General features: G+C 52.4%; 10 protein-coding genes across 10 annotated transcripts; 3 read left to right on the top strand and 7 right to left on the bottom strand.

Moving 5' to 3' along the window:
- Positions 1 to 440: 440 nt before the first annotated feature.
- On the bottom strand, positions 441 to 2,176 carry CKM354_001255000 (uncharacterized protein; the record flags this gene model as incomplete). The annotated part of the gene is made up of 2 exons (XM_044808072.1): positions 441 to 1,778; positions 1,883 to 2,176. The coding sequence occupies 2 exons, from the start codon at positions 2,174 to 2,176 to the stop codon at positions 441 to 443; spliced, it is 1,632 nt and encodes a 543-aa protein (XP_044664007.1).
- Positions 2,177 to 3,348: 1,172 nt separating this feature from the next.
- Positions 3,349 to 5,028, top strand: CKM354_001254900 (uncharacterized protein; the record flags this gene model as incomplete). The annotated part of the gene is made up of 1 exon (XM_044808071.1): positions 3,349 to 5,028. The coding sequence occupies one exon, from the start codon at positions 3,349 to 3,351 to the stop codon at positions 5,026 to 5,028; it is 1,680 nt and encodes a 559-aa protein (XP_044664006.1).
- A 1,367-nt stretch (positions 5,029 to 6,395) lies between these two features.
- Positions 6,396 to 7,823, bottom strand: CKM354_001254800 (uncharacterized protein; the record flags this gene model as incomplete). The annotated part of the gene is made up of 3 exons (XM_044808070.1): positions 6,396 to 6,993; positions 7,048 to 7,294; positions 7,346 to 7,823. The coding sequence occupies 3 exons, from the start codon at positions 7,821 to 7,823 to the stop codon at positions 6,396 to 6,398; spliced, it is 1,323 nt and encodes a 440-aa protein (XP_044664005.1).
- Positions 7,824 to 9,272: 1,449 nt separating this feature from the next.
- Positions 9,273 to 9,743, bottom strand: CKM354_001254700 (uncharacterized protein; the record flags this gene model as incomplete). Its single annotated transcript, XM_044808069.1, has 1 exon — positions 9,273 to 9,743. One exon carries the CDS (start codon positions 9,741 to 9,743, stop codon positions 9,273 to 9,275), a length of 471 nt encoding a protein of 156 aa, XP_044664004.1.
- A 713-nt stretch (positions 9,744 to 10,456) lies between these two features.
- On the bottom strand, positions 10,457 to 12,066 carry CKM354_001254600 (uncharacterized protein; the record flags this gene model as incomplete). The annotated part of the gene is made up of 3 exons (XM_044808068.1): positions 10,457 to 10,562; positions 10,613 to 11,517; positions 11,569 to 12,066. 3 exons carry the CDS (start codon positions 12,064 to 12,066, stop codon positions 10,457 to 10,459), a joined length of 1,509 nt encoding a protein of 502 aa, XP_044664003.1.
- Positions 12,067 to 13,371: 1,305 nt separating this feature from the next.
- CKM354_001254500 (uncharacterized protein) lies at positions 13,372 to 14,580 on the top strand (the record flags this gene model as incomplete). Its single annotated transcript, XM_044808067.1, has 3 exons — positions 13,372 to 13,724; positions 13,776 to 14,115; positions 14,176 to 14,580. The coding sequence occupies 3 exons, from the start codon at positions 13,372 to 13,374 to the stop codon at positions 14,578 to 14,580; spliced, it is 1,098 nt and encodes a 365-aa protein (XP_044664002.1).
- Positions 14,581 to 14,881: 301 nt separating this feature from the next.
- CKM354_001254400 (uncharacterized protein) lies at positions 14,882 to 15,721 on the bottom strand (the record flags this gene model as incomplete). Its single annotated transcript, XM_044808066.1, has 1 exon — positions 14,882 to 15,721. One exon carries the CDS (start codon positions 15,719 to 15,721, stop codon positions 14,882 to 14,884), a length of 840 nt encoding a protein of 279 aa, XP_044664001.1.
- A 517-nt stretch (positions 15,722 to 16,238) lies between these two features.
- On the bottom strand, positions 16,239 to 18,133 carry CKM354_001254300 (uncharacterized protein; the record flags this gene model as incomplete). The annotated part of the gene is made up of 5 exons (XM_044808065.1): positions 16,239 to 16,378; positions 16,426 to 16,654; positions 16,721 to 16,854; positions 16,996 to 17,284; positions 17,366 to 18,133. The coding sequence occupies 5 exons, from the start codon at positions 18,131 to 18,133 to the stop codon at positions 16,239 to 16,241; spliced, it is 1,560 nt and encodes a 519-aa protein (XP_044664000.1).
- Positions 18,134 to 19,250: 1,117 nt separating this feature from the next.
- On the bottom strand, positions 19,251 to 21,661 carry CKM354_001254200 (uncharacterized protein; the record flags this gene model as incomplete). Its single annotated transcript, XM_044808064.1, has 6 exons — positions 19,251 to 19,760; positions 19,847 to 20,586; positions 20,638 to 20,682; positions 20,735 to 21,139; positions 21,190 to 21,587; positions 21,639 to 21,661. The coding sequence occupies 6 exons, from the start codon at positions 21,659 to 21,661 to the stop codon at positions 19,251 to 19,253; spliced, it is 2,121 nt and encodes a 706-aa protein (XP_044663999.1).
- Positions 21,662 to 22,644: 983 nt separating this feature from the next.
- CKM354_001254100 (uncharacterized protein) lies at positions 22,645 to 24,974 on the top strand (the record flags this gene model as incomplete). The annotated part of the gene is made up of 2 exons (XM_044808063.1): positions 22,645 to 23,090; positions 23,153 to 24,974. 2 exons carry the CDS (start codon positions 22,645 to 22,647, stop codon positions 24,972 to 24,974), a joined length of 2,268 nt encoding a protein of 755 aa, XP_044663998.1.
- Between the last annotated feature and the right edge of the window lie 168 nt (positions 24,975 to 25,142).

The raw sequence follows: 25,142 nt of genomic DNA, 5'->3' as shown, positions 1-25,142 counted from the left end.
AGATCAATGGGTGGCGGACTAAATTTCTGAGGACATTCATTTCTTCTTCTGTTGATGCAGTTCTGGAGCTGTTGGCAGGAGAGATGTGTTCACTTGTCTTGAGGGCCGCTGTCTGGGAACTTGTGGTCAGGAATGAGAACCGGAAGCTTTCTTGTTTTGTTCTCGGAATTGAGATGATTCTTGCGATAGGGAGGAGGATTTTTATCGCAAGCTAAACAGCATGCGCTGGAGTGCAGCTAGTTTTATGAGCAATGGAGCTGCTAGCTTTCCCTAGGGAGGGCCGTGTTGAATGGCATATTGTTGTGAGGTCCACTCCTGGCCTGGCGTGAGTGGACCTCTCCCGTAAGAGGACTGACAGTCGGGCTTGCTGTAAAACAATTTTCATGTACTATGTGCGCTCCGGAGCTTGTATCTTTGTATTATACTTTATACATCTCGTTCTAGGTCATCACCGTGCTAGGCGTGACTGTAGCAATGGTGCCCTTTTGCCCAATGTGCTCTGCGGTTCCTCTTGTACCGTTCGGCACGTGCGAACCCGATGCTGGCGTCCATGGTGTTTGTTCCCATGGTTCGTGGTCTGGAGATTCGTAACCTTGGTCATCTTCAGCAAATCCTCGTCCGATCGTACCTTCCGTGCGACCACGTTTTTCGAGCTTTGCGATCGTGATTAGGACGGGTATTGTTAGACACCCAGTTACTAAACTCGCAACGTAGCCTTTTCGGTAATTCGGCGCATCTGTCACGGGAAAGAAGATCAGAGGCCACCAGGTGACGAAGGCGAAATCGAAACTGTTCATAAAACCGGTCGTGATTGCTCGGAGCTGCAGGTCGTGTCCCGTGAGGTCGGCCATCCAACTGTACCAGAGGGCTTGTGGGGCATATGTGGTTCCGAGAAGGTAGAAGGCGAAGAAATATACGCCATCGGACGATGGGTTCGAGACCAGTATTGCGCTTGAGATGATGAATGTGAAGCCGATCGCCAGCGAGCACTGCCACCGAGAGCGAAGTTTGTCGCTGATGTAGCAGTATGCGAATGTCGCGACAATCCCTGTCGCGTGCACGATGGTCGGATAGTTGTTCTGCTGCACCAACGAGTAGCCACGGCTCTTCATCCACAACGGCATGACATTGTTGCCAATCGCCTGTACCACAAGTGAGTAGAGCATGAACACCAGTGGCAATAGGTAGAATTGCCAGCTCAGCAGCACTCTCCTCAGCACACTCCAATCCCATTCCGTTTTTCCCACCTCACCTAGCCTCTTCGCCGCAAGATCCTTCTCCTCTTCTGTCAGATACCTCGCCGCTTTGTGCTCCGGTAGATCAGGAATCGCGAACCACCCAAAGACCGCAAATGGAATCGTCATGGCAGCAACCACCACGAAAATTAACCTCCAAGCCGGCAGACCTTCTCCTTCTCTCCCTTCCAATGACTTGATCAATCCGGCCTGAATCCACCCTCCTGCCATTTGCCCCAGATTTCCAAAGCCACAGAATACTGCCGCTCGCGCACCAAGTTCTGATTGCTTGTACCAGGATCCGTAGATGAAATGTGCTCCGACGTACGCTATCGCGGAGAAAGCCCCTTCGAAAGCATTGAGGACGAAAATTTGCCAGACCTTCTCTACGCGAAAAGTTACGAGGGTGAGGACACTCCAGATCGTGTTTGCGGCAACAAAAACGTAGCGCGGCTTGATGATCGTAAGGAGGGAGGTGGAGGGAATTTGGAAAATGGCGTAGGTGATGAGGTAGATTGTTGTCATGTAGTTGTAGTCTTTGCCCTATGTTATCACTTTCATCAGAGAGATGGCGCTTGCATCTTCGGCTGATGGCATTGATGATGTTGCACTGGAAATGGATCGTTCGATTCGACGAGCTGACTCACCTGGAAATTCAGATCTTCTTTCATGCCGCTGATGTAGGCTGTACTGTAGCTGGATCTATTGATGCCGAAGAGAAACCAAATTATCGAGAAATATAGGAGGAGAGTAAAGTCGAGCTTGATCAGAAGGGAGCGTTCGATGCTGGGAGGACCCCATAGTCTTGCTATCGCAGCAGGCATGATCTGGCTTGAACTCGATATCCTGTTCGGATGGCTTTTGACAAGACCATCATCTTGGCCGTTTTCTTCGATTGGAGCTCCATTTTGCTGTAGGAGTGGAGAGCGCTCTGACGCCATCTCAATGCTTCGTTGCACAATGTACGCTGCTCTGATTGGAGGTCGTGAGGATGCAGCGTGGTGGATTCACGAACTTAGGATTGTATTTTTCGCTGGCCGCGATCCATCGACATTCCGGTATCACGCTTGACTTGAATATGGGGTCTGCTCTTTTGTCTTACGCAGATTGATGTCTTCCACCTTGTCATGTTCGTTGCGTTATCGAGGAAGACGATGGCGCGAAGTGTAGTCGACGGAGTGCGGTCCGCTCCTGCCGAGGCCTACTTTCTTGGCAACGAGAAACATTGCCTTGGTGTTGCTTCGTTGCATCGTTACTTCACCTGCCATGAACATTCTCTCCATATCCAAAGGAGTGCCCGACTCATATTGAGACACGAGTAGCGAGTCTGGGAAAAGTCAGACTGTCAATGCCCAAAGCTCTCAAGACGGTCAGAAGCTTGGAATCCGGAGTCACCAATAGCTTACCAACACGAGATGCCAGCAGTGCCGTCCGAAGCAGCTGTCATATGGCGCATAGCTAAGGCCTCCCAACGGACTGGCACGCAGATGAATGTACAAAGGCTGCATATGCGCGGCCCAGCTCCCAGAGCCCTAGGGCTGCGGCAGTCAGCTTACAATTGAAGGCTGAATGCGATGCAAGGACAGGCCTAGCAATACGATCAGTAATACAGGATTCGTGCAATCTCTGACGCTCCAGGAGTCCAGGTTCTGGTACGGCTGCTGTTCTGGACCGAGTCAAAGCCCGTGTTCGGCCAACCTTGTGGTACGAGTAACACCCTAATTGCTTCATCGCAAACTCTATGTCAGTGTGGAGTGCAATTCGAAAACTTCTCCAATGCAACGTCGGACAGACCCGCTCGGAACAAGGACCAAAATATTCTGATAGTTGCGCCGGAGTACTGACGATGATGTAGGTGGTGCTGAACACGAAAAGTATGTGTAAGTAAGCATAAAGTAGGTATTAATAGCTGCTCAGCTCCACTTTTAGCGTGGCGGGAATCTGCGCTAGGCCAGTCCGTCCGGTTGCCATCGTACGCTTCGACATTGCTTCACCTGAAGACCCTGGCTGGTTCACTAGCGAGATCTAAAGCATTTGACGATGGAGTACAAGAGCTGCTGTTGCCCGGCTGTTGGGGTCAATTCTGTCAGCCATACCCTTGCTCCTCATCACAATGCCTTTCACTTCAAGAGCTCTCATTGCTCTGGCCGCACTACTCGACATCGCTTCCGCAAGACCGATTGAAGAGAGCCTCGAGTCTCGACAGAATGCCGAATGGGATGTCATCATCGTCGGCGCTGGCCCTGGAGGAATCGTTACAGCGGATCGCATGAGCGAGGCCGGCAAGCGGACACTTCTCCTCGAGCAGGGCGGAGGTTCCTACTATAGCACTGGTGGAAGAGAGCGACCAGAATGGTTGTCGAATACAGAACTCTCCCGCGTGGACGTGCCAGGTCTATACAGCTCCATCTTCAGCGGCGACTCGAAGTTACTGTGCGGCGACAAGCAGAATGGTGGATTTGGAGGTTGTACCATTGGTGGCTCGAGCGCTATCAATGCAGAACTATTCATCCATCCGCCGGCATCAGACTTCGACACTTACTATCCTGAGCAATGGAAGTCGAAAGACATGAAGAGCGCGATCGAGAAAGTCAAGGCCAAGCAGCCTTACACCAACACACCTTCTGCTGATGGTAAACGATACATGCAGTCTGGTTATGACGCAAGTCAGAAGTGGTTGGTCAATGGCGCTGGACTCAAGAACGTCGCAGTCAACGGCAAGCCAAATGAGAAGGACGGTGTCTTCGGACGAACAAACTATGCTTATGAACGTGGTCAGCGAAGCGGACCCGCGAAGACGTACCTAACATCTGCGCTTGCACGGCCAAACTTCTCCCTGAAAACTGGTGTCCAGGTCAAACGCGTGCAGCGAAACGGTGGAAAGGCGACCGCCGTCGAGGCGACCGAGAATGGACAGACCACCACCTACCATCTCTCCCAAAAGGGGCGTGTCATCTTGAGCGGCGGATCATTCTTTAGTCCTCAACTGCTTATGATGTCTGGTATTGGCGATCCAGCTTCATTGACAAATCTTACCCAGAACAAGTTGCTTAACATGGAGCCTACAGCATGGATCAACAATACAGCTGTTGGCGATAATCTCTACGACAACCCAAATACATTCATTGTTCTCTCGGGAACAAACGTCCAGTCGTACAATTTCAATTACGACTCACCGATCGCCTCCGACAAGGACCTATACCTCAACTCCCGCAGTGGACCGTACGCGAGCGCTGGCCCGACTGGACTGCTTTGGGACAAGGTGAAGCAGGCAGATGGCTCCAGCATCGCTGTTCAAGGCACCGTGAACGTCGCGGGCTCGTTCGATTTCACCGGCAAGGACACAATCACCCTCAACGTCTATGCCACATCCGGTGCCAAGTCCAAGAGCAGACTCGTACTCAACGAGAAGGGTCTCCCAGGCATGGCATCTGACTTCCTGTTCAGCAACGCAGCTGATGCTGATGCCGTTGCGACTGTCATCCACAAGATTTTCCAGGCTCTCCCAGCAAGCGGCTTGACATCTCTCAATCTCCCTGCCACCTCCTCGAAGGACGAGATTTTGAAATACATCACCTCTCCTTCGAAGTACACCAAAGGCTACGTCAACCACTGGAGTGGAAGCTGCAAGATTGGTACCTGTGTCGACCAGAATACAAAAGTCAAAGGCATGGAGAATCTGCATGTTGTGGATTCTTCTATTACCGAGGCTTTCACCACGAATCCGATGTTCGGAATTGTGGCTGTCGCTGAGCGTGCGAGTGAGTTGATTCTTGCTCTGGACAAAAAGTAGAGCTTTTCGGAAACGTCTCAATAATTATCGACTGAAGCGTTCAAGCGAGCGAGACATTGCCGTTGCATTCCATTTTTGCAAGGAAGAAAGGAAGCGATTGAACCTGAACCAGGAAGGAGTAACGGAGCAGGGAATAGCATCAAGCCTCAGAACAGAGGGCGTTATGCACATATACACCAGATTCATCAATTAATCATCACTCATTGTCTACCACACTGTCAACTCTTTTCGTCTTTTTAGTTCTCGGTGAACTCGCGAAGTCTTGCAACTTCCGTTTCAAAGATTTCTTATTTGTCCCTGCTTCATGCTCACATACCACACAACCTTCCGCGTTCAACGGCTGCTCACAACAAGACCACATGAATCCATCTTCGAACTCTGCGTCTCTCACGTGCTGCTCACTCAATAACAAATCCTCATCGAAATCCACGTTCAAATCTGTCCAGAAATCGTAGCGGTGGTCGGGTTCTTTCGTCCCTACAAGCACGTATCGTCTCAGCATTGAGGGATTACCGCTAAATTGTACAACATTCCTACCCGGATGTCTCCTACACTGCCCAACCGCACCCACAGTGACATCGAAATCCTTATCGCAATATCTACAAGTCTCCCACCGCTTTCTTTTCGCTCCCGTGATGACAGAGAGAGGCGTGAGGAGTCGTTCGGTGGCGATTTTGTGGTTCTCGTCGCTAATACGGATGAGATGCGTCAAAAGCTTGCGAAGCTGTGGAGATGGGAAACTGGAAATTGCGTCTTCGAGAGAGGAGGGTTTGACAGGAGAAGAAGATGGGATCGATGTCGTCGAGGTGGAAGGTGAGGAGTTCTTGAGGTTTCGTGTTGATGCTGACATAACACCGAGGACGAGTGTAGTGGAGGAAGAGACGATCAATGCGACGGCAGCGCACTATACATATTGATCATCATCGTAAAGCCCATGGTCAGGAGCGATGTTGCTCCCTCCATACGATGTACTGTTATTGTGAAGCTCTTCTGGGAGAGAAGCTTATTTTGATGAGCAGTGCTGGGGTTCCTGATCCGGGCCTTGTCACAACAAGGTCGGCAGGACTGTAGTGAAGGTTCATCTTTGACGGGTTTCACACACATTTCCTCGCGATGGTGGTAGTGGTGTGGAGAATGCGCTCTTCTTCCTCTAGTTATCAAGTGTGTTAAGGTAAAGTAAGCGAAGGTAAGCAAGGTAAATGATGCGAGGGAAGGGAAGTAATGTTTTTGATGTTGAATAATTCTGATCATTCGCTACTTGCAAGATCAAGATCTACGCGCGCAGTGCGCTACTATGATACAAGTACTGCCTTCTTGTTGGACAGAATCGTGTTACTCATTGAACTCGTAAGGAAGTGGTCAACCTCTTAACCGAGGAGGCCACCAAGGAATCCACCGTTTGGTCGGTTCTGACCCTCAGCCTTGTAGCTGGCGCCTGGGAATTGATCGAACAAAGAGCTCTCGAAGTCGACGAGTTGTGGGCAGGCAAGCTTATCGGCGACTGGTGCGAGTTGCTGAGTAGCCCAGTTGGCGACAGATCCGACAAGACCAAGGGCTGGGTCGAGGGCGTCTGGGATGGCTTGCTGCGAAGCTTGCAAGAAGAAGCATGCGGCGTTGTTACCCTCGAGAAGTGTTTGAGCGTTGAGGGCACCTCCAGTCAAGTCGGTAACGTCGACACCAGTGAAAGAATCGGTGGTACCAGTGTTACCTCCGAAGCGGACGATACCTGGGTACATAGCATTGTTCACTAGAACGTCTGCAACGACCTCGGGAATGTTATACTGGACAGTGGAAGAGCGGCGGTACCAGTTCTCTGGGATCCGTTCCTGGCCGGGGTTGTGGACGAACGAGCCTGGCTCACCGGTGACAGCGAAGAAATCCTTCAAGACCGAGCGAGTGAGCACACCACCTGGATTCTCCTCGGAGCGGTTGCTCATGAAGTTAATGACGAAGTCGTGAGCAGCACTGGTTACGTTATTAGTAGTTGGTCAAGGGCAGGATATTTTTGATTGTACTCACGGAGACACGAGACCAGCGAATGGCGCGGAGAAGTAGTATGGGTTGTTCAGGATAGACCAGCGTGTAACGTAGTCAGACTGGGCAGCAGCCATGTCCAAAGTGTATTCCTCGCCCATAGCGTAGAAGTTCTCCCAGCTGCGCATCTGAAAGGCGCCGACGAAACCGCCGTTGAGGTAGGCGTCACCGCGGACGATGGAAGCATCGGACTCGTACTGGTTGTGAGTTCCGGCAATACCAGTAGCACGGCCTGAATAGTGTTAGAATTCAGTGGACTTGGAAGTCATGACAGTTGACTTACCAGTGAGAAGTGGGACAGTTGGCTGATACTCGCCACCAATGGACCAGGTTCCAGCCACTGGATCACCTGAAATGGCCACCGAGAGGACTGCCAAGAATAGGGAGAGATCTGGAGACATGCCGAATGCCTCAGCAAGACCAGTGATGGTATCGGTGATGCTCACAATACCAGATCTCGGGAGATAAGCGTGGTTGCTGGCAGCGTTCAAACCAGGACATTGTCCTCGGATATCACCTTGTCCTGGAGACTGAAACTCATGACCAGAGCCAGGACCGACATCGACGAACTGCTCCTCAGCATCAAAGACCGGAGAGCCGAGTGGGCTGGTGTTTGATCGTCCAGACAAGAAGAGTGGCTCTCGTGCCGGGGGCTCAACTGACTGTTGTCGCTTTTGCATATTAGAGGAAGCCTCCATAGCCCATGGGTAGGCAGCTGCCATCGGCAGCGCCGCGAGCAAAGCCTTGCGAGAGTGAACCATGATTGTTAATTTAAGAGTAGAACAGGAGTGAAGTGAAGACAGTCGAGTGGTGATCTTCGATGGGCGGGTCTTGAAGTATGTACTTATACAGAGATGCTGCTTTGCCACCGGCAATGATGGCAGTGGCAGCAGACGCTACAACGCACTATCCCGATGGCGTCGATTACTGATTAGAATAAAGCGACTTGCTAGTCACAACGACCCATCGTGATGGCAAAAAAGGTACGATGATTGCCGTGGCTGTAGCGTGTAGGAACCTCCAAATGACAATTCTCTGCAACCCTATTGCTCGGCGGCCATCAGACCAAGACAGTAGAGAGCAACGGTAGTGTCGATCGTTCTGTGAGAACGCTCGAATTGCCGCGAGGTCACTGTCAAGGCGCTACTGTCGCAATTCGGGTCATTCTTGAAGAAGGCATATGACCTACGCCTAGAGGTTGAAAGAGCCTCCACCATGGGATTCGCCGTTCGGTGGTGAGAACGCCATCGACGCCTGGCTGTCATGCCAAGTTGTACATTCCGCTGTACGTGCAGCATCGTAGGTGGTGGAAGTCCAGCGACCATGACCTCTGAGGAGAGCATGAGCGGTCGCACATGGTACACTTGGCGAGGGGAAGTGGCGCTGATCGCACTTGGCATTGCAGATCATATGCGCGAGGCGTTCAAAGTGTGGGGAAATGAGCAGGCGCTGCATGTAGTTAGAAGAGGTACTGGCATTTGTGGGAAACGAGACCCTGATATTTTCTCGGTATAGCCCCAATGCGGAAGCTCGCTCTATGGGAGGCTGAGCTTCAGCAGTCGCACTGGCTGCTTGCGTAGGACAAGCCTCACCACATCTGCGAGACGGGATGGCGCCGGCGCCACTGATGTCCTGAGATCTGGGGGCTGCAGAAGGCGCAGATCTTCATCCTCAATGATCTGTAGCCGCAGTTTGACGGAAGTGGGATTCTTCGCACTCGCGTCGCAGCACCTCTCGCAGCCCAAGCACCGTTCGGTATGGGTAATTACGGCAAAGCTCACAAAAGAAACGCCTCCTTTGATGAAGGGCTGCAAGGGTTCACTTGCAAATGCGCCCCATAACGCCTGTGGCTTTGCTTTGCGCAACGCCTGCATGAAGCCATGAAGACTGTGGTTGAGAAGCCAAGCCGTCTGGGGCGGATGCCGAACTTCTGATTTGCACAGCATAGTGCGAGCATCTGGCCGGACTGGTCCAGCGATCGGCCAGAGGAATTTACTTCATGGAGACGCCAATCCAACCTTGATCATGGCATTTGTCGTCATGCTGCTGCTGAAGGAGCAATTGGAATGCGATGGAGCGCATCGCAGTACCTCGATATGTCAAAAGCCCTCGGCAGTCCTGCCGATGGTTAATTGGAGTAGCGCTGGCGGCGATTTCCACCTTGACGTCGATGGTCTAGGTCGTCCGGATACATCCAATACCGCCAACCACTATATTCCAATAGCAGAGCGCAGGCTCACACATCGCCACGGCTCTTCGCCCAGCCTCGGAGCCAGTCGTAGCTTGAAGTCCAGCACTATCAGTAGCTTTGTGGCGACGCCTGGAGGCGCGCCTCCAACAACGGCATTCTCGAAAACAACCGCCTCGTCTTTGGCATCGTTCACGGTCGTCGACTGGTCCAGAATGGTAGCACGGTACTGCGGCCAGCGGTCTGTTTCCAATTGCAGTAACTCCAGGTATTCTTTGAGCGCCATTCGACGTGGCTCTCTGTAAGTCGGGTGAGCAAATTCGATGACTAGCGTGCTTGCTAAGTATGACCAGGCCTTGTCGTACATGTCGAAGTTCTTTTCGTTCACAGCCGTGACGCTATTGCGAGCCAGATGCTCGAGATGGAGAGCTATCTCCTCTTGGGAGAATTGTCGACTGTCCTTTCGAGGCGCCTTGCAAAGGGCGCAGTCCATCACCTCAACCATGAATGCGCCGGCGGTCCTGTTGAGGCGATCCCCCGTGCGCGCAGTCCATTACCTGGATGGCAGAGGCACGCTCCCAGGCGAAGATGAGGCGATTCCCACGAGGTAGACATTGATGGCATGAAGGGAGGTTGCCATACTGGAGGTCGTCCCCTGTCGGCCACTCGGCACAGCCTTGGCGTCAAGTTCTGGGCCCAGACAGACAGCGGGCCGAGGACTTGCTCTCTTCGACGACAAAGTCAAAGCCACCAACGCCACCTCAACCACTTTGACGATACACCGCCGCGAGCCGGATGTAACTCCAGACGGACGCGTGTGTTTCACGACTACTGCGTGTGCTTCACAGGCTCTTCGTGCAGTAGTCGGCGAGCGCGCAACCCCCGCGGCGATTCCATAAAGCACTTGAGGGGCAGATGCCAGAGAGAACACAACTGCTGTGGCTAGATTGAGGTCTCTCTGAGGGTGACCCAGGCAGACTTAGGGTCTTCTGAGAGACTGGTAGCGATCGCTCCAAAACGAGTCTTTCTCCGGAGGGAGCAGAGCTGCATGTTTCCAGACTGGCCAAAGAGGCAAGACTGTGGGACAGAGCTATCTGAGACTCGCAACATCGACGGCAGACTCTGGCAGAACTAGCCCAGCCTGGGTCAAGGTCTATTGATCATGCCACAGGCAGCAATGTTGCAGCGGAAGATCCGGCTACACAGCTACAAGCGAAGATTACCAGTCACTACCGTCTTCAGTTGAAGATACTCCTCGATGCCGTATTTGCTTCCTTCTCGGCCCATTCCAGACGCCTTGACTCCTCCGAAACTGGCAGATAGTTAGCGACGTCCATCCCAACGACGGATTGAAAAACTCACGGAGCCGCAGCATCGGCAATGATCCCAGTATTGATTGCCACCATGCCTGCCTGTAGCACTTCGGCCACGCGGTGCGCACGTTCATGATCTTTTGTCATGAAATACGATGCAAGGCCCACATCCGCATCGTTGGCATCAGCAATTACCTCTGCCTCCTTCTCGAACTTGAAAATAGCAGCCACCGGTCCGAAGGTCTCTTCGCGTGCGACAAGCATCGTCTTGTTCGCATTCACCAGAACGGTTGGATGGACGAAATTTGGTCCATGCTTCAAAGTCTTACTGCGGATTCCATTCTCACCGATCACCACTGTGCCACCTTTGCTGACAGCATCTTGGACGTGGGAAAGTGATTTCGCTGCGGCAGCTCGATTGATCAGCGGGCCGTGGGTGGTCGTGGGGTCAGCAGCATGGCCGACCTTGAACGCCGACACCGCTTCCACTAATTTCTCCACAAACTGGTCGTGTATTCCTGCTTGGACATATACGCGGTTTGGACATACGCAGGTCTGCCCAGAGACCTTGAACTTCGATGCGATCAAAGCTGTGACCGCAGTGTCCAGGTCTGCGTCATCGAACACGATGAAAGGCGCGTTCCCGCCAAGCTCCAGGCTGAGCTTCTGAACATTTGATGCCGACTGCGCAAGTAAAATTTTGCCAACGCGCGTAGAACCTGTGAATGACAGTTTCCTGACCCCAGGCGCTTCGCACAACACTTTGCCTACAGCCGGCGTATTCTCCAGAGCGTGCACAATATTTATCGTACCCGGAAGCAAGCCAGCCCTCTGTGCAAGCACCGCGAACGCATTTGCCGTGAATGGCGTCTGTCCGTCGGGTTTGATGATTGCTGTGCAACCAGCAGCTAGAGCCGCGCCGAGCTTTCTGGTCAACATCGCAGCAGGAAAATTCTGGAACTCATCAGCCATTGCTTGAACGACGGCGGAGCCTTGTACACTTACCCATGGTGTGATCATTCCGCACACTCCAACCGGTTCTTTGATCACAGATACGCGATAGGCAGGATTACTGTGTGGCACAACATCTCCGTGTATCCTGGCCGCTTCTTCCGAGAACCATTCGAGAAAACCTGCCGCCATATTCACTTCTCCCGTTGCATCGGCTTGCGCTTTGCCATTTTCTCGACAGATGATTTTCACGAGGTCATCCCTGTTCTCGATGACCAGATCGAACCATTTGCGGAGTACACGAGACCGCTCTCGTCCACTGCGACGCCTCCACGACAAAAATGCCATTGACGCGTATGAGATGGCTTCTTCCACGTCTGGCTCAGATGACTCCGGACATGAGCCAATAAACTTGTCTGTTGCTGGATCTTGGACATCGAATCTCGTTTGACTTCTGGCTTCTATCCAGTTACCATTCACGAAATTTTGCTCGACGATTAGAGACGCATCCGCCAGACCCCACGCAGCGACGGTTGCATTCGTTGGTCTCATTCTGAAAAGTCCTTGGAAACGATCGATCCGATGTAGTGATATTACCGAAATTTTGGCAATCGTCTTCTCCCTCTAGGCGCGATCTCTAGCTGTTGTAGAAAGGTTGTCTGGTGGTGAGGCCCGACGCAAAAGGACTGTCGTCGAAGATTGCGTGCATCCTACCTACACGGCGGCTGATCTGGCAATATGCTCAAGCTTACCGTGTCGGAACGCATTATGCCGGAGAGAGCGCCAACACACGCATTGTGCCTCCCAATTCGTGTCTCCATCCCCTTGCGAAACGGAACTGAAGGTACAGAAGGCCACGCTGAGATTTAGGTCACGTGACGTTTTCTATCTTCCGCGTGAGTTTGGTCCAAATTAGGAAAGTTCTGACTGCTTGTTACACTTGAGCATTCTTATCCGTGCAGGGCAGACACACCGAGACCTGAATGGAGAACATATGCCACGTGGCTGAAAATGCTCTGCATGAACGATCGGCCGACTGCGGCTTTCAGTCAATCCTTGGGTCTGGCCCGTCATGTTTCCGGAACAGATACTCACGAGTTGGACTTACAACTTGGCCCGTACGTGGCATCAACTACCTTGCTAGGTCTAGATCCAAATTCGTCGGATGGTCTGATCGTGTTCACGATTATGTAAAAACAACAAAAGGCTCAGCTGACCTCTCGCTCATCGCGATCCGGCGACAGCACATCGCGAGGGTGGTGTCCCGGCGACTTCATAGAGCAGTTTGAGTCAGTGGCAATGGGAAATACATACCCAAACACCTCAAGCCAGCTGCTCGGCCAAGAAAAATCCACGCAGCGACATGTTCTGGACAAAACATGCATATCGCCAATAAATCGTATGCCGTCCTCGGGCAAGCCATCGATGTTCCCCCGTTCCGTGTACACATAGTCCCTAGTGGGCAGCTGAGACGAGGTACTGCTGTGTCATCGCATCGCCTTGGTGAAGCCGACGCTCACCGCGGCATCATCGGTAAGTCGCCGTAGGAGAGTGATCACGGTGATAGCAGAATGACTGGTCTAGAACGATAGTGAAAGGATCTTGATACTGGAACGGTAGCTTGTGTCCCGAGGGATGACAACAAGCCGTCCACGCTTGCGGGACTGGACCACGTGAGTCCACCCCGGCAGTGCCATACGACACGATGAACTCACATAGCAGATGTGAAAGGAGACATAAATTGCTTCAGCATCCAGGAGTGGAGGGAGACATTCATCTCTTGCTACAGAATTCACTGCTTTGTTCTTCTAGCCCTCGCTACAGTATCTTGCATACCTTTGATTCTCGTTTAGCAAGATGCCACACAGAGTATCAATAGATGCCGCCGAGGCTGACATCTTGCCCACAAAGCACAGAAAAGACATCAACCTCCCACAACAGATGATAAATGAAGCACGACAGCCTCAGAGAATTCCTTTCAGTGCCGAAAAGCATCTTAGATTCCAGGAACCGGAAAAAATTCACACCACTCAGGAGCTCGGTCTTGGCAAGGTGGGCATATCAGACCATGCTGTTACAGAGCCCTTTTCCATTTTCACTCCAGAAGCAATTCAGCAAATACGAGCCGAGACATTCAGTGCCGAGGTGTTGAGTCAATACTATTGCCCCACCAGTCCCACAAGCGGACAGATCAGGGGTCATTGTCCAACGTGAGTCAGCTCGATATTCCTCTTCAGACCAACTCGCTGATCGAGAACCAGTGCTGCTCCTTTCACATATGCAGCATGGACGAGTCCAGAAGTCATCGCTTGGGTCTCCAAGATGGCGGGTGTAGACCTCATGCCAGCTATCGACTACGACATTGGACATGTCAACATCGCACTACCGAAGCCGGACGGCGTTGAAGAGAAAATTGTCGCCCCTGGCGAACAGAAAGAAGGCGAAGTGAGCAAATATTGCGAATCAGCTTTCGGTTGGCACACGGACAGCTACGCTTTCGTTTGTGTAGCCATGCTATCAGATTGCACCGGCATGGTCGGTGGAGAGACATTTATTCGCACCGGAACTGGAGAAGTCATGAAAGCGAGAGGTCCCCAACTAGTAAGTCGCAAATCACACACCAAATCAGCACTCGTAGTGAGAAGCTAACATGATGCTCAGGGCACAGCAGTAGTAATGCAAGGCGCCTACCTTCCTCACCAAGCCACAGCCGCACGAGGAAACCACGAACGTATCAGCATGGTCACTTCCTGGCGTCCCAAATGTCCTCTCATGAAAGATCATACTATGATGCGAGGGACTAAGAATATTTCGCATTTGCCTACGTTGTACCATCAATATGCTGAGTATCGTATGGAGAATTTGGAAGAGCGAGTTCGTCGAGAAGCAAAGAGTTTGAGGAAAAGAAGGGCGATTGAGCCGCTGAATTTTGATGTTGTGAGGATGAGGAGTTGGTTGGAGGAGCAGAAGGCTTATATTGATGATATGTTGCGGGAGTTGCAGGTCGATAGAAGGGTTTTGGGTGGGGAGTCGAGGCGGGATTCGGGCGTTGTTGAGGATCAATGACGTGGTTGAGAGAATGGGTTGCAGGTTTGAAAGTTAGCGTAAATCGTATGTGTCTGTGGAATGGAACGAGATCTCCAAGCTGCACTTTCCCCAATGTCATGCTTCAATCCCTCGCAGCCAAGATTGACACATCCAGCCTGGGCAGATTTGAATGTGAGGGGGAGAGGAAAGACTCAAGTACAGATAAGACTGGGCACGAGTCCAAGTGCAGCCACGGAACCTTCGTGATGTAGTAAGAAGCAGATGAAAGTAGTGTAGGGCGCTCAGGTCGAAGCATATCAGGGCATCAATTGCAAACTGCTTACAACTTCGCCTTCACACCACCATTCCTGAACTCACTCGCAGAAGCCGGCAAAGCACCCACAACCTCAAACTGCACACTCCCAAATCCCTCAAACACCCCCTTCCAATGCCCAGCTTCCCACATCGGAACCGCTTGCAAGCAACTCCCAGGCAAAACAACATGACCCGCCTCCAAAGTAACGTCAAACGCCGCCAAACGATTTACAAGCCACGCGACAGCTGCAAGAGGATTTCCCAAGACATTCGACGTATTCCCTCGAATCACTTCCCGTCCATTGAAATACAACGCTCCTTTCGTATCACTTAAAACCAAATCTTCCACCCTCCTCGGCGTCCCACCGAGTATCACAGCCCCCGTCGACCCATTATCCGCCAACGTATCCGGCAATCCAATTTCCCAATCTCTCACCCTCGAATCAATAATCTCAATAGCCGGTAAAAAATACTCCACAGCACTTATGACATCCGCAATAGTAAAATTCGGACCTCGCAATGGTTTCTTTAATATAAAAGCTGGTTCGAGCTCAACGTAAGGTTTAATGAAATTCTTTAGGTCGATCGAAGTTCCTTCGTAAGTGAAAGTGCTGGCTAGAAGAGATCCGTAATCGGGTTGATCGAGACCGAAAGCATCTTGCATGACTTTGGCGATGTTGCCTAATTTTAAGCCTACGAGGCGATCGCCATATTGCAGGCGATTGTGGAGAGTGATTTGTTGGATGCGGAAAGCGTCGTCGGGCGTTAGTTCGGGCCAGGTTCTGGTGGGTGGTTGTATAGGTCTTGAGTTTTGACGGGCATTGTGAAGTGCTTTTGCGATGGATTGTAGATCGCTTTCGTGCATGCTGCTGGTGGAAGACGTGTTGTTCTGCGCTACATTCGGAACTGAATGGCATATACTCGATGATGATATGATATGTTGGGTCTCAGACCACAGAATTCTAGGCACTGGGCTGGACAAGCTATCCTTTGTTGGGCTACCTATTCTCAGCGCAAGCGTTCATCATCGAAGTCTCCGACGTTGTGGCGGCTCTTCATTGACTTCTCTAAACAGCATCAAGACTGGCGCGAGAACCTGCCGAATTAGGCAATATTGGTGTCCAGTCACGCCAAGACATTGCACCAAACCGATGCGATGACACGATGGCCTCGGTCTCTCGTTGGACAGGAAAGCGAGACTAGAAACGTTGGACAGGAAAGCGAGACTAGAAACTCAGAAAAGTTCCTCAACAATGAGCAAGGCCAGTATGATAATGCCCGTTGTCGAAGGAGAGGCCAGCGCATTTCCATCCTGGTTGCGGTATTTTTAGAGCACAGCAAATACCAAGCTTGTCGACACATAGCGAACCATTGGCCCGGAGTCAGTTTGCAGGTGGAGTCCTCCTGAGACTGGGCGGGAAATTGTTCTCTTGCGGCACACCCCACGTACGCAGCGCGTAGTCCAAATGAAACATCAACCTCAATAGCAGCTTGGGCTGCTTCCGCACCATAGTATTCCAATCTAATCTTCTCATCGGATTCTGTCGACTGTCGTCCTCCTGTTGTCACCATTCGATGGTCCATCATCGCCACTGCTACTCTTTCGCCAGGTGTTCATGCTGGTTGTAAGATCCTCGTTTTGTCGTGCATAAGATATCACGTTGTTCAGCACATCGATCAAGAATTCCGATCCGTCGTATCTGCTTCGCTGAGATTTCAGTGTTCGGGTGAAGATGTCGAGGTGACGTGCTTCGTTCGATTCGGTGGATAGGCCACGAGATGCAGTGACGTTGATCGCCTGTTCTGGGTTAGAGTTGTGCTGGGACGCAGATAGTACTTGTACTGATTGTGCAGAAGAGCTTACCTGAAGAATCAATGGCGGCGCCAGGAAAGGGGTTGCAGTAGTGGGTAGGTCCTTCATCACTCTCAGCTGTACCAGTTCTTGGAATCGTCGCCCGAGATCGGTATTTGCGGCTTGTAGCTCCCTATGCGAGTCCTCTATGTGAAACAGTGCATGGCTTGCTGCGAAACTCTCATGGATCAATACCAGATGCATATGGAGTGCAAATTTCATCGATGCATGATAGATGAACAACATGTTGACATAAATGCACAGCGTCTCGTGAACGTCATCGAGACTCACAGGAAAAGGAAACTTCTCAATGGTGTCGTCGTGCCAAATCCGAAGTGATACTAGGTGGGCCTTGATGGCGGTAATGGTACCAGGAAGATTGATTGACGCTGATCGCAGACATCCGTCTAGCATGTCGGACTGATATAAGAGCCTTAGGGGACCCGAGAGTCGACTGATAATCCTGCAAAGCGCGCTGAGCACTTCGATATTCTTCATTTGAGTCTCGGTGTCGTAGACGGGAGACTGACCAAGTTCGGACTCAAAGTCGTCAGCGTTCAGAACGCAACTGTCGTCCTACCAGACCGAGTCATGCTCAAGGTGTACGTGCAAGCTACGACGGAAGCCAAATGATAATGTTCGATCGCGAAAGAGTACACCCCACCAGATGCGCTTCAGTATTACAGCTGTCAAGCGAGTTTCGTCCATGCAGCGATGGAATGTGTCGGCACCGGCAATCTTGGCAAAGCGATGGGCATGGATGAGCCAGGCAGCATTGGCCTGTAGCTTGCTGAAACTTGGCGACATGTACGACAAGAGGAGACATGCCTGCGCATTTGCAATAGGATCGGTCTCAATGCCAAAGTCGAACATCAATTTGGCCTGGCGGTAGTAGAAATTTCTGGCTTGGCGTTGTCCATTGAATCCCAAGATCGCTAACGTACTGTTGTCCACGTAGCAGCTCGCTGCAAAAAGCATTGCCCGCAATAGTAGGAGCGAGATATGGGCCAAATTAAAGGTGTCGCCATCCCATCGTGCCCAGAAACTGTTCTCCAGGACAATTGGAAGGTTTGGATGCACCATGCGAAAATATTGCCTCATGAATTGCTTCAATACTGCCGGCGGTGGCAGGTCAAAGCATCTCTGGCTTCGGAGGAACTCTGCATCGGCATGACAAAGGCCAGCTGCATAATTTGAAATGTCGAATGTGCCAATTGCAAGTGAGGCGGTATCGATGAGAGGAGGACCAAGTGGTGTTCTTGCAGTTAAGACGGACTCGTTTGTAAATGCGAAGATGTCGCCGAGATCAGTCAAATGATTGGAGTCAAGAAGCGTATTGAAATGGACGTCGGACTCGCTCATCAATGTGGAGGATGGGGTGTTATCCCATGCCCATCCATCTTGCCATTGTTGACTCGCAGCCATTCCAACGGCGGAGTTTTGAATATTTCCCGACGCTGGTCCATGTTTCAGCAACGCCTCATCAAGGCTGGTGTCGGCATCATGCGCAGCTCGTGGGCTCTGTGGTGAAGGTGACGGCGTACGGTCCTTTCGTTGATTCTTCCGTCGACGGATAACACACGCAGTGTTGTCAATTGTGCAGCTCGAGCAGGGAACGCCCACTACAGCGACATTGCAATGTATTTTGCGGGAATGGCAGCGTTCACAGACTTTTCGAGACCTTCGCTGAGTGGTCCGTCTTGGTTTTGAACTCTTCGAAGAAGGGCTGCTTCCCTGTACCATTGCCACGGGCTTCTCCTCAGGCGGCAGTGTTGACACAAAAGAAGCGAGATAAGCGGTTTGCTACTGTGCTGGGGGCAAACAGCGCTGTCATCAAGCCCTCCTCCTCCTCCTCCTCCTCCTCCTCCTCCTCCTCCTCATCATCATCATCATCATCATCATCATCATCATCATCATCATCATCATCATCATCATCATCATCATCATCATCATCATCATCAGAGGAGGGGTTGAGTGGAGACCTTCTGCTCCCTGGCTCGCGCTCGGGCATAGGGCAGCAGTAAGATTCCTGGACTGCAGAGCGTTGTCGACCATGTACCTCTAGCCTACCACCTAGAAGGCCTGCGGCGAGCGCCACAAGACTTTAGTAACTGGCGGCAGAACCGGCAATGCCGCTTATATCGCTAATCCCTCGCAAAGGAAGCGAGAACGAACTCCGCTTGTATGTTCGAGGTTGCTGATCATGCTTCTTGCTCTGTTGCACTTCCTTCGCTACCCTGTAGCTTTCGTCTGCGGCTCGAGATTCTACGTCCAGGTGCACTCCACACACTCCCTCGAAAGTGATGCATAGTGAGAGATTTGCGATTGCTCAAGCGTACGACCTCTTCAAATGTGTTGCCCATGAAGCTCAATCTGCTTATTCATTGAGTGTCGCTCCCCACAAGTCTTCATGAATGAGATTGCGGTGCTCTATGTATTGCGGTCGTCTCTCACTGGACATGTAGAGCCAAGATCATTCGTTGATGCTCTGCAGTGATGAAAGACGGGAACCACACCAATATTGCGCTCCAGCATTATGTATTCAGTCGGGATGACCACGCTCACTCATCTCTTCGCGCTGAACAATGTTGTGCATCTCCCTGGGGTCATTGACTTCCCACCAGCGATACAGAGGCTCCGGTCTTCTAGGCTCCGCTGTTCGACAGCCACCAAGATACCAGCGAACTCGTGACATCCAAAGTGGTATGACCTCCAGAACCTGGTACTGCCAGAACCCCTTCGCTGGCACCTCGAATATCTTGTAAAGCTCTTCCAGAGCGAGGGCTGTCATATTGCCAGGATTGTCGCGATCAGCTGCTCCAACTGTTTCACGCACAAAGCAGAATACCAGCACGAACGCGACCAGGTTGAGGAATGTGAAGATTCCAAGCAGTCCGCCATGACTGAGAGGGGACGCTGTTATCGCCGGGACGAAGAGGGTCAGCAGTCCAGCTCCGAGCAAATTTGTGAAGACAGCGAACGACATTCCAGCCACACGATGGTCCAAAGGAAAGACTTCTGCGCTGATCGTGAAAGGAACAGGCCCCATGCCCTATGAGAAGTAGTCAGTCGAGTGTAGCAAGGTATCCGAGCCACGTTCTCCGCAAGACGGAGTTGCTTTCTAGCGGCGACACTTACCCAGCTGTAGATCGCAATGAAGATGTACGAGAAGACTGCCAAAGCTTCATCATGCGAACCTCCGACGTAGCTCAGTGCTGCAGCGCCCATGAAGACGAGCAGAAATGGCAAGGTCGTGGTAAGCAACCAGCGCCTGCCTTTCTGATCAATCAACCAGTAAGCCGGAAAGGCAAAGAGGAAGTTGACAAGGCCAATGCCCCAGCTCATCATGAGTGGGCGCACAAGATCGCGGGAGTCGACGTCCTCGCACAGGACTCCGCTCGTTGTCGCGAAGATTGTCGATGAGTAGAAGATCAGAACATTTACACCGCACAACTGCTGGGCAATCATGGCGACCACCGCTGTCAAAGTGGCGTTGCGGATGCGAGGTATCGTGAATAGCTGTCCGAACTTCTGGACGAGGTTTGGACTCTGCGTTCGAGCGACGATGTGATCGACTCGCCCCACGTCGTCGTCCCTTTCGTCGTCGGAGTCCACAGGCCTATCATTGTGAATGCTGTCGACATGCCTCGCAATGCTCAATTCGACATTCTGTTGGTAGTGCGTGTAGAGCAGTTCTTTCGCCGCCAGGATGCGTGAGCCGCGGAGTCGACTAAGGGTTTCGTAGGCTTCGGGATAGTAGTCTTTGCCCTTTCCCATCAGGAAACGAGGCGATTCTGGGCAGGCAATGACAGCCAGTGCAAGAAGGATGATCGTGGGGAAAGCGGAGGACGCTGTCATCCAGCGCCACGACGTGGTGCCTGCTGTTATCAGTCGCTCTTTCCGTCACCACTACTTCCGCGCGTACTTACCCAACGGCGCGACCATCAAGTTTGCACTGAAGCCGAGAAAGATGCCTGCTCAATCAATCAGAACACTTCGGCCTCGATAGACGACACGCATGCTCACCGAACGCGTCGAACAGCTGCCAATTCATGACCAGCGATCCACGAATGCGAGCTGGCGCGACTTCGGCTGCGAAGACGGCGACCACAGACGCTTTGCAGCCCATGCCGATACCAAGGATGATCCGACAGGCAAGAAACTGCTGCCATGTCTTCACCAACGCGCCCCCGACAGAGGCGGCAAGAATGAAGATCGCCGAGACAATGATTGCAGCTCTGCGTCCGAACAGAAGCTCGTTGGCAGGGTCGGACAGGAGGAGGGCGAAAATGGCGGCCGAGAACCACGGCGCTGCATTTACAATCGCAAACAGCCACGCCTGGTCGCCCTGCGCCTCACAAGAAGAGCGTGTCGGGTTGAGCAGATCGACCGGCCATGTGAGGTTTGCACCATTGCTGCCAGTTTGATTCCCTGAAGAAGTCAGCATTTCATTCCACTGTCGCCGAAGTCATGGTACTCACAGCCCTGAACGACAGCTCCGATGCACAGGATGATGATCGTTGTCCTCAACTCCTTCGGCTGGTGCCAGAAACCAGACTTTCTTGGTGGCTCATCAGCGCGCTTCTTCAGATGCGCGGGATGTTTCCTCCAAAATCCAAGAGTCCACGGAGCTTTGCTGTCAACGTGATCCATTGCCTCTTGCTCTTCGCGTTGAAGATCAGCGCGCTCCACCGGCGCGAGCCCTGCAACTCCATTGGCATCAATCTGCTCGACCGCACGCCAAGTTCTGGGGTTTCGGAGGACGCGCGCTGCTTTGACGAATGTCGTACGCCACACCTGCAATCCGTACTCTTCAACAAGTCTGTCTGCACGTCCATCCACCTGTTTGTCGCTCAAGTCCTCGAAAGGATGATCGATTCTAGCCAGAAGTGTCAGCGAGCCAACTCGCTCTGCTCAACGCAGCAGTTACCTATGGGTATCCCGGCCAGCCATGGCGGCATGGAACAGCTACCATTTATCCGAGCGTGTTCATCAGTCAATGGCGAGCATAAAGTCTACCACAGATGTTGCTACACGAAATTTGCCCACAGCCAACTAAGTGCACGGGCGGCGACTTTTCATCGCTCATACTTTGTGAGGCTGAGGCGAGGTGCAGATCGTGTGTTACACTTGCACGAGGTCACTTATTGCTCCCATGCACAGCACAGCTTGGGGTTGCAGGGCGGCCTCCTCGGTTACACTGCTGATCACCTGAATTTGGCTGCCAGTCCAGCCAAAAGCTTATGAAGATCGATGCAGACTTATGTATGTTCGTATTTCACTCGGCGTTGGATAAAGACCAGAATGGTATACTGCGCCTTGGGCGCAGCCCATGATAGACGACGAGGAGACCATCTCAACCTATGATTGGGGTTAGTGGCGACCAGAACGCGCTATGGCAGGCGGAAGGATGAATGGAGTGCGTCGAGTACAGCCTCAACGCTACCAGAGTCACTGAGACGAAGGATTCTTTGCTCCGACCGGTCAGCGCGAAAGATCGGGACCGATTCTCACGTCACGCGTGTGCTCTTGATCTGCAAAATTCGGACGTTGGCGGTTGGCCAAGCAGCTCAGCTCGTCCACGCTGCAAGCCTACAAACAGGAAACAAAGCTTTGTGGAGGCGGAGTCGGTCCCCCACCAAGTCGCCCTCCTGCATGCACTCAAGATGCCGCAATCCCCAGATCCTTCAGAAGCCAAGCAGGCGTGTGTTCCGAACAGGACTTTCCCTCGCAGTCAGTCTTCGATGTGAGGCTGGCGGCTTGCGTGGCGACCGCGTCTCCGATTCTTGCCTGGCCGTTCGCCCTCTACAGTCACCACGCATGATGGAGACATTGCAGGTTCCAATCTCTTACTCGAAAGCGACGTGCTTCGACAATGTGTCCCGCGCCTCTCAAACCTACCCTCAGCCTTCTTTCGACCGCAGTCCGTAGATCAAATGGCGGACATCGCTGGGGCGCTGCAGACCGCAGACGCCGTTGCCGGCCTCATCACGGCCGTGATTCGACTATACCACTACTGCCAGCAGCTTCGGAAGGCGCACGAGTTAGCAGGACTCGTGTTGGAGAGGATCGAAGGTCTGCAGGAAGTCCTTGAGGCCGTGGAGCGCATTTGCAGGCGACGAAAACACGGCTCAACCCGAGAAAGCGATGAGCAGGCAGCAAAGGAGTTGCGCGCTATCCGACAGGCAAGTGAGAGATGTCGGAGTGTAGTGCTGCGTGTGAGAGAAAAGCTGGGAGTGTTCGACAGCACTGGTTCTGAGACGCGGCCCACTCTGTCGGATCGCCGAAACTTTGTCAGCGCTCAGACTGCCATCCAAGCGGCTCTTGAGAACCTCACTGCCCACAAGCATACTCTGAGTCTGTGGCTGAACGTCCTTCGACTGTAAGCCTCTGGTCGACAGTCTCTAATGTCTTATTCGTGGCGCTGGCTGATACGCGCTGCAGAAATGACGAGCAGTCCAATGCACAGAGAAGCACCACTTTCAATGAGCTCCGAACCCGGCTACCAGAGAACGTGACAATCGAAGTCAAACTAAAAGATCTATTGGAACGACGCTCGACAGCATCAGCGCGGCAGTCTGTTGCCGACTCTGCCGCTCGTGACGCGACGCGACCAACAGATACCGATGCTGTGCCCGAGCCATCCCCTCCCGTGCTGGAGCCAGACGATGACGAAGCTGAAAGCCGTTCCACTCAAGAGGCATTGGACGACCTGAAGTCGGTGCGTGAGACGGCCAGGAAATTGCTTGCCAAGAGAAGAACTGTCCGTGATGTGCTGCCAGGCCAGGACAAAGACGCTCTCACACACCATTTGCAGCGCTATTACGCACGCGGCAAAGAGCACTTGAAAGCTTCGCAACATGCAGAAGCCGAAAGCGACTTCAGCATGGCTCTGGCCTATTCCGAGAAGCGATGCGACAAGTATCAAATCCCTTTCCATGACCGCGAAGTGCTGCTTGAGCATCTAGCCCAAGCCTACAAAGGTCTCAAGCAATGGGACGCCGCCATCGACATTGTAGAGAATGAGATCCTGCATGTGAAGGATGGCGAGGCTCATGTAGAGCGCTTGCCGCCATCCCGACCTGTCGCGCGACAGCATGAACTTCTGGGAGCATTGTACCTGGAAAGATACTACGAGGCCAGTGTCGACTCCGACTACACCGATGCCCATGAACACACTCAACAGGCATATCAGATCTGGAAAGACATCGAGACTGAAGCCACCACGTTGTCGGAAGATGACTTTAAATGCTTTCGTGGGTGTCTAATGCAGCTGATCAACATGCTTCGCAGTAAAGGTCTCACTATCGAAGCCGAACATTACGAGGGCGTGCTCGCAAACAAAGTGACGGGCTCGCACACCTCTTCCCACCCAGTCACAACATTTACAAGCTCTTCAGACTCCGCTAGTGTCTTCTCTGCAGATTCGAGCATTCTCCGCCGGATTAGTACCGGCCACATCACGTTCGTGGGTGCATTTGAAGAGGCTGTGAAATGGAAGAATGACAGTCAGTTGCAGTTGCTGCATGATTCTCCTCACTTTGACTGGCCTGCACACGTCAATGAGCGAGACAGCAGACGCGAGACTGCTCTGCACTATGCTGTCCAGCGAGGGAATTCGGCTACAGTGAAATTCTTGTTGGGTCACAGTGCAGACATTGACGCCATGGACGACCAAAACAGAACCCCGTTGTTCAAAGCTGTGCACAGGCAGCGTCTCGATATCGTTGAAGTTCTACTGCAGTGGGAGAAGAGTAAGGTCAACACCCGGACTATTCACGATGGTGCAACGCTTCTCCATGAAGCAGTCAAAAGCAACAAGACAGACTGCGCGAGGTCGTTACTGCAAGCTGATCCACAATTAGTTGATCTGCAGAGCCGATCAGGACAGACAGCACTGCATGTTTGTGCCGAGAGAGGCCGCGTGGAGCACGTCCGCTTGTTGATCGACTCCGCAGCTGACCTGAACGTAGCAGACTCAGCAAATCGTACGCCTTTGCACTTGGCGTTGTCTGTCGACGACCCAGCACATGAGTCGATCTTCCTGTTATTGCATGCTGCAGGTGCGAGCACAGGACTAGGGAAGCTCACGAGCAGTGAGAAGGAGCGGCAGAACCGGTATCTGGACCAACGACGTACTGCTGCAAGACGACAAAACTCTGTCGGATCCATGTCGCAACCACCTGCTGAAGATGAACCGAGGACAAATGTCTTGAAGGGGAGAGGCGAGAGGCGCAGGACTTGGAGATCATTTCTGTCGCACTGAAGCTTGGACCCGAGGACGTGAACACGGATGACGCTACCTACCTTCTGGCTGCTTTTTCGTTTGTAAGCGGCGTCTCATGAGCTCCACATACCATGCACATTCGTCTGGGCGAAGGGTTGCTGCCACTGGACCACAAGTGGCAGCTATTGCAGGCAGCCAAACGAAATC

The sequence above is a fragment of the Cercospora kikuchii genome, assembly GCF_019650295.1.
Source record: "Cercospora kikuchii DNA, contig_00009, whole genome shotgun sequence".
NCBI classification, from domain to species: domain Eukaryota; kingdom Fungi; phylum Ascomycota; class Dothideomycetes; order Mycosphaerellales; family Mycosphaerellaceae; genus Cercospora; species Cercospora kikuchii.
The sequence above is the reverse complement of the archived record's forward strand: the minus strand, read 5'-3'. Positions and strand labels throughout refer to the sequence as shown.